Source organism: Symphalangus syndactylus, chromosome 11 (assembly GCF_028878055.3).
Source record: "Symphalangus syndactylus isolate Jambi chromosome 11, NHGRI_mSymSyn1-v2.1_pri, whole genome shotgun sequence".
Taxonomy (NCBI): domain Eukaryota; kingdom Metazoa; phylum Chordata; class Mammalia; order Primates; family Hylobatidae; genus Symphalangus; species Symphalangus syndactylus.
The window spans coordinates 67,733,352-67,747,177 of NC_072433.2; the positions used below are offsets into that span (position 1 = coordinate 67,733,352).

Consider the following 13,826-nt stretch of genomic DNA (forward strand, 5'->3'; position numbering starts at 1 on the left):
AACAGCTAACGTTCTACTAGTGAAATGCTGTATGCACAAAACTATGCTCTACTTGATGGATATTTGAAGCATTTTCATGGTTAATTCGGACTAGTCATGATGTTTGCTTTAGGCAGGACATTAGGACCTAATATTCCCCAAAAGACAGGACTCTCCATCAAACCTATAACCTCAAGATTTGCAAGCCCCATTACCTGTTCCCCAGTTCTAGTGATGGGAACCAGTACATGGCAGACATTTAAGTTTCCGGCCCCAGCATCTTTCTTATATCAGACCTGGAATTGAATGACGGTGCCCAGCAGCTGGGGAACTAGGGTGCCCAGACCCTCATTTTCTCCATCCCGGCTTCTTCCTGGATCACCAAAATGCTTGGTTTGGATTGTTAAAGTTTACAGAGAGGCCACCGTTTTTGACCCCTGCACTAGGCCCCAGCAGATCAGACCAAACCAAAATGAAGCCACTTGTACTAAGTGCCACTGAATTTGGGGGTCAGTTTTCTTTAAAAACAAAAACCAAAAAAAAAACAAAAACAAAAACAAACAAACAAACAAAAAAAAACACTGAAAGATTCCAGTCAATGTGAGTCTATGAGGATTTCTAATAAAGAAATCCTCTCTGTTTTAACCCTTTGTTCTGTTTCTGCTTTTTTTCAAGCCTTTTCTGCCTATAAAGACACCCTCCTCTGCTCAGCTAACTGGAACAGTCGTTCTACTTCACATTCTAGAATCACAAATAAAATCCAATTCAACTTTCCAACTAAATATGTAATTTCGTCTTTTGTCAGAATATATAAAAAGATGACTGGCTGGGCACAGTGGCTCACACCTATAATCCCAGCACTTTGGAAGTCTGAGGCAGAAGGATCGTTGCTTTGAGCCTAGGAGTTTGAGACCAGCCTGGGCAACATAGGGAGACTCCATCTCTACCAAAAAAAAAAAAAAAAATCAAAAAATTAGCCAGGCATCGTGGTGCACATCTATGGTCCCGGTTACTCAGCAGGCTGAAGCAGGGAATCACTTGAGCCCTGGAGGTTAAACCTGCAGTGAGCCATGATCATGCCACCACATTCCAGCCTGGGCAACAGGGCAAGGCCCTGTCTCTAAAAAAAAAAAAAAAAAAAGAAAGAAAAAACTGACTTTTTTTTTTTTTTTTTACCTGTAAACAATTTGCCATTTATTCCAAAGTGCCACACAAGACATAATTACTATTAAACATGTCATACTAATTTATTGCCACATTATTCTTACCTAGTCTACCCAGTATGTGGTTCATACAGCCTAGCCAGTTATCTGCAACTTAAGCAAGAACTCTGGTACTCTGAGCACAATGTTTAGGCCACTGACATTTCCCTTTTGAGAGAGACGGGAGAGTAACTACACATAACACATATAAGACCATGGAGGGTCTAACACAGGAGTCCGCCAACGACAGCCAGTGGGTCAAATCCAGCTAGCCTCCATATGTTTATGTAAATAAAGTTTTATTGGAACATAGCCACACTGGTTGGCTGGCCATGCCATTGGCTGGCATATTGTTTTGGCTGCTTTTGCACTACAAAGGCGAGAGCTGCTACAGAGACCACAGGGCCTCCAGTGTGTACTAGCTGGCTCTTTGTAGGAAAAGTCTGCCCCACCCCTGCGCTACTAGGAAGAATAGCTGAGGAGTTGTGCCTAACTGTCAACTGCCTAAGTACAAATGCACATTTCAAAAGCAAGTGACAACTGGTGATAACTTACTCTGCAAATCAAGAGCCAAAAGAGCAGCTCCTTTGGGCTGCGGTCCAGCTGTCCCAACCCTCCGCTCCTGCCTTCTCCCATGAGACTCTTCCCTTCTTCAGGGCTGTCCTCAAATGGAACTTTGGCCTCAAGTGAATCAAACTGTATATCTCCCATATGTCATTTTTTTTTGAGCAGAAAATAAAGTACGTTAATTTATCCACCCACAGAAAGTTTTTCAGATGCAGTGGGAAGGAATGGAGACAGAATGTGTCTATGAGCTTCCAGGGCTCATCTCTGCGGCTCAGAAACCGTCAATAGCTCGAACAGAAAATGTCCTCACATCTGTCACACAAACACACCCCATGGAACCAAAAATAAACCCCACACTGATGAAAGCCAGCATGTCGAAAGATAATTTTAGGTTTATTTGAAGACTGCAGAGACAGTCTCGCTGAAATTTTAAAACCACACCCCCAGAATACCCAACCCCTTGTGATTATGCTCAGCCCTGCTGAGGAGGCAAAAACACTTCATTCCCTTTTATAAACCTCCCAGGCACCTCAGCTCTGTCTCCAGAATGGGGAGAGAGCATTCCTGAGTTACCATGTGACCCTGAAGGTCAGCCGAGTCATATCTGAGCCGACACCACTGTCCAATATTCACTGATGGAGTTCACATATTTTTAGCTTTCAGACACACACAGTCTAGCATCACTGGCTCCTTCCAGACACACTTGCCAAACTGCTCTCTTTTCCCCTACCTGAGGGCCAGCTCTATGGGAACAATAACTGTGTGTCACTCAGCGCCTCTGAAATCCCCAGCACCTTTCGGGGTGCTCGCCACCTGCATCTGAAAGAATGACAGCTAGGCAATTTTTTAAACTTTTGAAGAATGAGCTCGGATTACAGTTTGATCAAGTCACAGAATCATCCTATTAAATTTCTATGCAGAGTATCAAGATTCAGCTCTTCACAATATCTATGCATTGTTTCCTATTCCCATCGCTCTGAGGCTACTTTATCTTCTTCCACTCTTCGTTGTGCCATTTCTCTGTTCTCTCCAGCCCCATGTTTATGATGGCTGACAATGCTCATTTCCAACGCTTTTGTCTGTTCTATTTATCTGCAGGCTACTCCAAGGGCCTGTCTGTGGACAGTTGCTTAACAGACGCTTCAGACGATTACAGAAAAAAACGTGTTAGGAAAACTTTCATTCTCACATCTTATCATTCTCTCCCGTCCATAGCCAGACCAATCCTAAAAGAGATCCAGCTGACACCTGGTGCTCCCGCAAAGGTGCAGGAAATGGATCCTCACAGACCAAGGACAGTAAGTACTGTTTCCAATTTGCTGCCTCCTGGCAAGCTCATTATTACTGGATCAGGATCAAACCTCTTTGTCCTTGGTTCAGGCTCAAGAAAAGACTCTCAGCAGGATATCCATTAGTTCAAATTGCTGCCTCCAGTACAAAACGATTTCCCACCACTACACTTCCCGACATCCACTTGTATGGGGGAGGATGAGGCCCAGCAATGATGGCTGAGGCATAGGAGGGTACAGGGACTCTGCTTTCTCTCACATGTTATGTCTGGATGAAATTTAGGCCACAAGATAAAACCGTTTGGAAGCATATGTCTCCAGAGTCATCCTAACTTGGAGGGGAGGGAACTCAGAGGATTTAAGAGGCAAAACCTCAAAGCCAGCTTCCCAGAGGAAAATTCTATAAGATCATGGTGAGAATTTTCCCTCAGTTCTACAATGGGCTTGAGGTTCGATGGTGCCAACCCACTTTTAATCTCAAAAACTTCCTCCTTGATAACTTGACACATAAGGTACAACAGTACCATGAACTCAGTTGCTACGCAGAAAGAGAACTTTTGAAAAGCACTTCATCTCAGCTGGATTTTAAAAAAGCATTCCAGAATCAAATAACTGGGTCAGCAATATTTTCTTGTTATTGTTAATTTGATACTTGTTCTGACACAAAAGCATATAAGCTGAGAATGGAGAGTTCTACTTGAGGCTTCAATGTGCCTATGCCAGCCCCTGATGCGGGTCTCAGGTAACAGTGTGCATTGAATATTCAACCAGTAAATATCAAAGGAAAATCAAGAGCCAGACTCTCCAGCTTCAGCGTGAAGACCTGTCATTTTACATTGGGACAAACTGCACAGTATTTTGGATCAAAGTGGAATATTTTTCACTGATGATGTTTGTTTTAAAAAGATGGTTATACCAAACACAACCTGAAAACAAGTTCTATTTTACATGCAAAGCCACTGAATAAATAAATACTAGTTTTGTGGCTACCTCTGTTTTCTACCTCAGAATAACAATCATCCCTTGAGCTCAGCTTTTGGTCATCACAACAGGAAGGAGGCAGATGGGAAATGTAACTAAGCTAAGATCGCTGCTGAGGGCCCCAGGCAGCGCTATTTCCAAAAGTAATACTCTTACCACTGGACCCAGAAGAAAGTCTAGAAAGCAGAGGAGGGATATGCTTGATAAAAGGCATTTGCTGTGACTTCTGTGAATATCTGACCAACAAGCAAACCTAGGTGCACGAACAGGAGATGCACTGGCCAGGCGACCAGCAGCCCTGGGGTCTAATCCCAGATATACCTGGTGTCTCAGTTCTGACAAGCCACTTCACTTCCTGGGCCACAGCTTCTCACCTGTCAAACGACAGTTGGTTAAGATGACCACTTAGGACTTTTCTGCTTTTAAAAATTCTTAACAATGGGCCAGGTGTGGTGGCTCACACCTGTAATCCCAGCACTTTGGGAGGTGGAGGCAGGTGGATCACCTGAGGTCGGGAGTTCGAGACCAGCCTGACCAACATGGAGAAACCCTTTCTCTACTAAAAATACAAAATCAGCCAGGTGTGATGGTGCATGCCTGTAATCCTAGCTACTCGGGAGGCTGAGGCAGGAGAATCCCTTGAAGTCGGGAGGCAGAGGTTGTGGTGAGCCAAGATCATGCCATTGCACTCCAGTCTGGGCAACAAGAGTGAAACGCTGTCTCAAAAAAGAAAAAAAAATTCTAACAATGTATTCAAATTATATCCTAAGCAATATATCAATGTAACAAAATTACACTTGTACCCCCATAAATTTATAAAACAAATTATATCCTAAAAAGATCATTGTTTTCTCTGTAGAACACTTAACACCACACGTATTTGCTGTCTCTTCTCAAGGCAGAACACTTGCTATACATATGAGCTGCAGCCTTTTTCCACTCATCTCTTTAACTCGCTCCTTTAAGGGGCCTTGTTTCAGGCATTTTTGGATCCCTGGAACCAGTACAAGGAGGGCTTCCCACAAGGAATATTTACTATTATGGCTTCATATTTATTTTAATTCTTCAGGTTAAAAATAGGAAATAAAGTAGCTCATCTCCCCAGTTTCAGAGTTTCAAACATAACGGATCAAAGAACTCTGTCATCTCCAAGAACCACTGAAGTATTTTAACATGTCACTGTAAATGGACTAAAAGATGTGCTTATGAATAGCCTTTGGAAATTCAAGTTGTTTTTAAGGGAAGTAGCCACTGTATTCACCTACAGTCACTACACTGTGGTGACCCCAGAATTTAGAAATAGGGTATCATCTGGGAGAAATGTAGCAAACAGCACCTTCAGCTCAGCCTAACTAACGGGCTAAGTTATCTGGAGAAAGAAGTCTGAGGGCAGCTGGGGACATTTGGGAACTACCCAAGTTCAAACAAGGTAAATGTAATATGCAACACCAGGGAGGGTGGCGTGGCCGAATCGCCATGACTGACTGGAATGCAGAGTGGAAGCCTGAGACTTTTATGACCTGTCTGGGGAAAAGTATGCACAAGATCTAGAAAAGCGGGGATGCAGGAAGAAAGAATCTACCAGTGTCCTCAGCACTGTCCTGAGTGAAGGGTGTTTTTACAAGCAGATGCACATATGGGGATGATCAAAGCCAGAAATGAACAAGCTGCCCCGGGGGGAAAGCAAGCAAATGAGAAGGGCAGAGGGCAGTGTTAGAGGCACAGGCAAAGAGGAGATGATCACCTCACACACACTATAGCGACTAAAATAAAAAAAGATGTACCATTAAGCGTTGATGAGGGTGTGGAGAAATGTGAGCCTTAATACATGACTTCATCCTGAATATCCCACACTACTGGTGGGAATGGAAAATGATGTAGCTACTTTGGAAAACAATATGGCGGTTCCTCAAAAGCTTAAAGTTAATACACATTCCAGCAATTCTGTTCCTAGATATAAACCCAAGAGAAATGAAAACATATGTCCATACAAAAATCAGTACAAGAATGTTCACAGGGGCATAATTTATAACAGCCAAAAGGTACAAACAACCCAAATGTTCATCAACTGACAAATGGATACATAAAATATGTTACAGGTATATTTACAATCCCAACGCTTTTGGAGGCCAAGGCGGGCAGATCACTTGAGGTCAGGAATTTGAGGCCAGTCTAGCCAACATGGTGAAACCCTGTCTCTACCAAAAATATAAAAAATTAACCAGGCCTGGTAGTGCATGCCTGTAATCCCAGCTACTCAGGAGGCCGAGGAAGGAGAATCGCTTGAACCTGGGAGGCAGGGGTTGCTGTGAGCTGAGATCACACCACTGCACTCTAGCCTGGGCAACAGAGTGAAACTCCATCTCAAAAAAAAAAAAATAAAAGTAAAATAAAATATGTTATATTCATAGAACAGAATATTATCTAGCCACTTAAAGGAATGAAGTACATATGCTACAACCTGAGTGTGAACCTTAAAAACATGCTAAGTGGGCCGGGCACGGTAGCTCACGCCTGTAATCCCAGCAGTTTGGGAGGCCTAGGCAGGCGAATCACCTGAGGTCAGGAGTTGAGACCAGCCTGGCCAACATGGTGAAATCCTGTCTCTACTAAAATTATAAAAATTAGCCGGGCATGGTGGCAGGCACCTGTAATCCCAGCTACTCGGGAGGCTGATGCAGAAGATCGTGCCACTGCATTCCAGCCTGGGAGACAGAGCAAGACACCATCTGAGAGAGAGAGAGAGAGAGAGAGAGAGAACAAACCAGACACAGAGGGCTATATACTGTATGATTCCATTTATACGAAATGTCTAGAATAGGCAAATCCACAGAGACAAAATAGATTAGTGGCTGCCTAAGGCTGGGGAGCTTGAGGGGAAGATGGGGAGAGAGTGGAGAGTGTAATGCGGAATGAAGGAAACACATCTAACATGTTTCAGGCTGGGAATATCTGTGGCTCTTCCTACATTGGCCTGGCACATTGAGCTCTCAGGGGAGAAAGTGGGGGCTGCACAGGTCACCCATCCTTCCTTCTCCAGTACAGGTTTTAGTGGCCCCTACTCCCTAGGAAATAAAGACTTTCCTTTCTCCTCCCTCCCCAAACACCCATGTGGCTTCCCAGGGTGCCTAAATCTGAATCTTCCTCAAACACAGACATCACACCTTGACTTAGCAGTTTGGGTCGGGAGGCTTTACTTTCTCGCCCACTTTTTTTCCCTTTGCATTCTACATTCTAAAATGGACTTTTTTTTTTGAGACAGAGTGTCACTCTGTCGCCAGGCTGGAGCACAGTGCCGGGATCTCGGCTCACGGCAGCCTCCACCTCCTGGATTCAAGCAATTCTCCTGCCTCAGCCTCCTGAGTAGCTGGGACTACAGGCGCACGCCAGCACACCCAGCTGATTTTTGTATTTTTAGTAGAGACGGGGTTTCACCATGTTGGTCAGGATGGTCTGGATCTCTTGACCTTGTGATCCGCCTGCCTCAGCCCCCCAAAGTGAGATTACAGGTGTGAGCCACTGCACTCGGCCCTCTAAAATGGATTTTTAATCCCCCAGGTATCAAATCTCATGAGTGTGTACCTGCTTAAATTACATAGTTAATAACAAGAATGACCTGCAAAATAAATAGCCCTTACGTTTTGAGATGGGGAAATGCTCCAAGAGAAGACAGAATCATGCCTTATTCAACCAGCACAGTCGAGCTTTCTCTGAGCCAAAGTTCTCCTGGGAAAGAGGAGTTTCCCTAAAGAAAAGAAGGAGGACAAAGTCTGGCCCAGCATCCCTTATAGTCCCCTCTTACTCAAACTTAAACACAGGCCACATTCTGAAACCAAGGCAAAAACTGGAAATAACTGACAAGGGAGCTGCCCTTGCGCTCCTAACACACATACCAAAGGCCCACGCGACTCTGGCAGAATGCTGGGTAGGAGGCACTTACACACTCCCATCCAGGCCGTTACAAGCATGCAGTTCTTTCTCCTCTTCCAGTCACAGTCGCAGGCACTTCCATGGCCAACAAAGAGGGGGTGAGGACTCTAGCAGGAGCCCAGTGTGCGTCCCTACAAGGGGACCTTTCAACACCCGCCCGCAAGCACCGCCTGAGGATGAGGTCAGCCTCTCTTCTATAGGCCATGAAACAAGCTGACTTTGTGGCCAGATGGCCAGCTCCCTTGTGAGGCCCTAAAGCGGGAAAAGGATTGGTTTCACCCACGAGGATCTCATTCCCTATGCAGGACACGCAGCCAAACCATTTGTAAATAGGTACATTCAGGGGACAGGCATAGAAACATTTCCAAGAGCCTCTGTGAGGGACATCAGGGTTGCTCTTCCCTCTCTTCCTCCCTCTCTCTATTCTCCAACTGTAAGTCACCCTGTGCCCACTGCCACCACCACCTCTAGGCTCACCTCCCAAAATATCTCCCTCTGTTTCCATGATACAGCCTCCTGCTCTAGAAGCTGTAACGGCTTCCCACTTGCCATAGACCACGTTCAAACACTTCACCTTGGCACTACAATTCCTGCAAGATGTGGTCATTTCACCTCGCCTCTCCTCTCGGTCCTTCTCCACGTGCCTCTCCCTCCTCTCTAGTCACACAGCCTCATAGCTAAGAACATATTCAGACCAGGTTCAAATCCCAACTCCACTGTTTAACAGCTGGAGACCTTGGGTGAGGTACTTGAATGGCTGGATGTTTCGGTTTCCCCATCTGTAGGGCAGGGGTAATGCTAGTACCTACTGTCCAGGTGAGTACAGTGCTGATGGAGTAAGAAAATACAGGTAAAGTGCTCAGAATAAAACCTGACACGTGGTATCACTCAATAATTAACTATTAAAATAGTTATTATTACTCATACAAGTCACTTATTTCACGAAGCCTTTCCTAGCAACACCAGTGAACATCTTCTGTTTCTCAAATGTTCCGTTAACAGTCAGAAAGCATAAATACTGACTAGAATTGCTAGGAACTGTTTCATGGGGCAGGTTACTTGGATGGTAATCAGGTGTTAATATTGTCATTATGAAATTCATGTCCTAAAACACATACCAATGGCTCCCAAATTATCTCTCCCTCTAACGTCTCAATAAATTCACTACTGTAGGATACTATCTATTTGTATAGTAACAGATTTTGTTTTTTGGATGCAGGGCTTAATTCTATTAAAGAACAGAAACTTATTAAGAGCAGGGATCACACTACATCCAGTGCACACCAGAGTCCCCACCATAGTACCACAGTGGATCATCAAGCCACCTGAATGGATTTAGAAATTCGAGCTTGTTGAATTTACAAAGAGAATACTGTATTACTTAAAAAAAAACACAAGTAGTACATGGGAGATTAAGTGGACGCTCAGAATAAGAGTTAAAACCTATGCTTTCAGATAGAAAAACTAGCCAGCATGGTGGCTCACACCTGTAGTCCCAATTACTCAGAAGGCTAAGGCAGGAGGATCGATTGAGCCTGGGAGGTCAAGGCTGCAGAGAGCCATGATTGTGCCACTGCACTCTAGCTTGGGCAACAGACTGAGACTCTTATTAATTTCTGCCTTGTTTTAGGCCTCAGAAGACTTTATAACTTTGGCTGGGCGCAGTGGCTCACATCTGTAATCCCAGCACTTTGGGAGGCTGAGGCAGGTGGATCATGAGGTCTGGAGATCGAGACCATCCTGGCTAACACGGTGAAACCCCGTCTCTACTAAAAAATACAAAAAAAAAAAAAAATAAATAAGCCGGGCGTAGTGGCGGGTGCCTGTAGTCCCAGCTACTCGGGAGGCTGAGGCAGGAGAATGGCGTGAACCCAAGAGGTGGAGCTTGCAGTGAGCCTAGATCACACCACTGCACTCCAGCCTGGGCAACAGAGTGAGACTCCGTCTCAAAAAAAAAAAAAAAGAAAAGAAAACAAAAAAAGACTTCATCACTTCTCTTCTGAATTATAAGCTCCATTTCTCGCAAGTGTGAACACCCCACGGCTCACACTACAGTGCCTTACTGAGGAAAGAGCCAATGTTTCAAGCAGTCAGAGGGGAACCCAAATTTCACTGTAGTATCCACTATATCCAAGACCATACAACCACAATTATAAAAGCACTATGCAACAGAAAGCTTCAGAGGGCCTACCTTAATGAATAAGAATATACGAAGTGCTGTTAAGAAAATGGTTGTTTTGAAATACCTGAGTGTATTTAAAATAGCCCTAGTTTCAGGCCAGGCATGGTGGCTCACGCATGTAATCCCAGCACTTTAGGAGGCCGAGGCGGGCAGATCACTTGAGGTCAGGAGTTCCAGACCAGCCCAGCCAACATGGTGAAACCCCATCTCTACTAAAGAAAGATACAAAAATTTAGCCAGGCGTGGTGGCACATGCCTGTAATCCCAACTACTTGGGAGGCTGAGGTGGGAGAATTGCTTGAACCTGGGAGGCGGAGGCTGCAGTGAGCTGAGATCGCACCATTGCACTCCAGCCTGGGCAACAGAGCAAGACTCCATCCACCACCTCCCCACAAAAAAATCAATCAATCAATAAAAAAAATAAAATAGCCCTAGTTTCAGCACAGGCTGGGGCAAACGTTTGCTCAGGTGTTGCTCTGGGCAATGTCATCCCTACTGTGGGCAGCTCCATCAGAGCCTGCTCCAGACTTCCCTCTGCCTCCTCACTTGTTCAGCTGGGAAGATGCAGTACGGAGTGGTCAGTTTGTAAGGGGAAATGGCATTTGGATAGCAAGACTTTCCTCTCCCTCTATCTCTAGAGTAAGAGCTGCCCCAAGGGAACGCGCCTGCTGCTCTCTCTTCCTGGCAAACTGCGCCCTTGCAAAAAAGTCTGCCCTTCCCGGGCACTGATGGTGCCCTGCTGGGTAAGTCTGAGTCATTTAGGGGTTCAGTAAAAGCCTGCTTCCCTGAAAATACGAGCCACAGAGCCTCACATCGGTTTTATGAGGAACAAAGGTGATGTTTGGCAACCTGCTGACATCTTAGTCTTTTTTGTCAATTTGCTTAGAACCTAGGAGACATATGTGTTATTTCTTGGGCTCTCTCAAAATCCCCAGGGGGACCACTATGGGGGAAAAAGGGAAATTCAAGAAAACGAGGTCCCACATGTATCTCCATCAGCATCACACACCAGGCCTACTTCTGTATACACTGACCAAAGAATGGCCGAAAATCCACCTCACCCATGAAGACACCACTCACCCTACAAGTAACCTGTCCAGAAAGGTGGGAAATGCCCCATAGCGCATTCTCCATTATTTGTGAAAATATCTAAACTTTATTATACTTCCTATATAGGCCAAATTAAGTGTTTCAGCTGCTATTTGAAATCCTGGCAGGCGGCCAGGCACAGTGGCTCACGCCTGTAATCCCAACGCTTTTGGGAGGCCAAGGCAGGTAGATCACTTGAGGTCAGGAGTTCAAGACCAGCCTGGCCAACATGGTGAAACCCTGCCTCTACTAAAAATACAAAAATTAGATGGCCGTGGTGGGGGGCACCTGTAATCCCAGCTACTAGGGAGGCTGAGGCAGAAGAATCACTTGAACCTGGGAGGTGGAGGTTGCAGTGAGCCAAGATCACGCCACTGCACTCTAGCCTGGGTGACAAGAGCAAAACTCTGTCTCAAAAAAAAAAGAAGAAAGAAATCCTGGCAGCCATCCTATGACAAGGGAAAAGGACAGAAGTGTACCAGAAAAGATGGCATATTTCATCAGGAACAGCTATAAACAATTCCAAGATAAAACACACAATCGTCTGACATAAACAGATGATTGTGATGGACAATGATGTGTCCATGATGTGTCCAATGACGGACAATGATAGACAATGGAGACTCAGGGGCTGTGGGGCTGGGAAGGGGGTGGATGATGAGAGGTTGCCTGGTGGTTACAACGTGTGTTATTCCCGGGATGGATGCACCGAAGGCCCTGACTTCACCACAAGGTAATATATTAACATAGCAAAATTGCACTTGTACCCCACGAATCTACACAAATATTTTAAAATTTAAAAATTAAAATAAGAATTCTCCACCAAAAGCATCAGATAGCATCTACACTACTACTAAAGATCAAACTGTTGATTGGTTTTCCTGTTTAGCCAGAAGGCATTGGATCCCGGAAATCATAGAGCAGGCTTCAGGAGGGTTCAAGGAAACCAGGTACACCCCAAAACACATGGGGGTACATGGGCCCCATCCTCTAAATCATGTGTTTCCCACATACCCTCATCAAACATCAGAAATAGGACGAGCTGAACACAGACAAACTTACGTGCTCTTTCATCTTGTGAGCCACGGTTGTTGACATCATGATGCAGCAGAGGACGACGACCAGAATGAAGTAGAGGGCGTACATGAAGCGGGTGCTCAGGGACTGCCGAATCCTGGGGCAGCAATCACAGCAGAGAGAGCAGCCTGCAGACCCACAGCAGCAGGCCAGCTAGAAAAGGAACAGAAGGCATCCGCTTAGAGCATGATACTGTGACAGAATAAGAAACATGGCCAGGCACTGTGGTACACATCTGGAGTCCCTGCTACTCAGGCGGCTGGAGGATCACTTGAGACGAGAGCTCAAGTCTAGCCTGGGCAACATAGCAAGAACCTGTCTCTAAATGTGTATATATATGTGTGTGTGTGTGTGTGTGTGTGTGTGTGTGTATTTACATATATTTAGAGACAGTCTATATCTAATGTGTATTTTATATATACATATATATATACACACACACACACACACACACTCACAGACATATATATGTATTTTTTTAATAAGGCCCAATGCAGTGATTCACACCTTTAATCCCAGAGCTGTGGGAGATCAAGGTAAGAAGATCGCTTGAACCCAGGAGTTTGAAGATCAGCCTGGGCAACACAGCAAGACCCCATCTCTTACAAAAAATTTTTTCTTTAATTAGCCAGGCATGGTGGCACAAACCTGTAGTCCCAGCTACTTGGGAGGCTGTCTCCAAGAAAAACATGACCAGGAAAAAAGAAAACAATCATATTAGGTTGCTGCAAAAGTAATTGTGGTTTTTGCCATTACTCTACATATATATATATATAAAATTTGGTCTGGTGCAAGAGCTTCTAAAACTTCTGGAATTTCCTGAGTGACAGAGGTTAACAGGAGAGTATTTCATTACTAATGCTCTTTTCAATCATACCAGAGCTTGTACTAATGAGGCAACTCTTCCTGGGCCCCTAGATAGCTTCAGGATGGAAGGCTGGTTATCAGTGGAACCAGCCATGTGGTTTAGAGGGTTGGAACTTTCAGGATCACACACCTGGGCGGGGACTGAAGACTGAGCTAATTACCAATAGCCCATGATTTAATCAGCCGCATGTACATAACAGTGCCTCCATAAAAACCCTAATCAATGGGATTCAGAGCTTCCAGTTTGGTGAACGCATCCATGTGCCAGGAGGGTGGTGCATCCCAACTCCATGGGAACGATGCTCTGGCGCTTGGGACCCTTCTGGACAGTGCCCTGTATACCTCTTCATCTGGCTGTTCATTTGTATCGTTTATAATAAACTGGTAATCTCCAGTAAAGAGTTTTGGTGAGTTTTGTGATCCGTTCTAGCCAATTATTGAACTTAAAGAGGGGGTCCTGGGAACTCCTGATTTATAGCTGGTCAGTCAGAAGTATGGAAGGCCTGGATTTGCAACTGTCATCTGAAATGGGAAAAGTCTTGTGGAACCGAGCCCTTAACCTGTGAGGTCTGTGCAAATTCTAGGTAGTTAGTGTCAGAATTGAATTAAATTGTGGGGTGCCCAGTTGGTGTCCTGTACTGAGTCACACCACTTTACCAACGT

The 13,826-nt window shown here is 44.9% G+C and overlaps 1 protein-coding gene across 3 annotated transcripts in view; it reads right to left on the reverse strand.

The window, feature by feature from the left end:
• Nucleotides 1-13,826, reverse strand: part of SERINC5 (serine incorporator 5) — a 189,306-nt gene that overhangs the window by 84,167 nt on the left and 91,313 nt on the right. For all 3 annotated transcript variants that reach the window (XM_055298359.2, XM_063612191.1, XM_055298358.2), the window contains exon 2: nt 12,282-12,449. In XM_055298359.2, the coding sequence (XP_055154334.1) occupies nt 12,282-12,449 (168 nt within the window). The remainder of the gene's footprint in view (nt 1-12,281; nt 12,450-13,826) is intronic.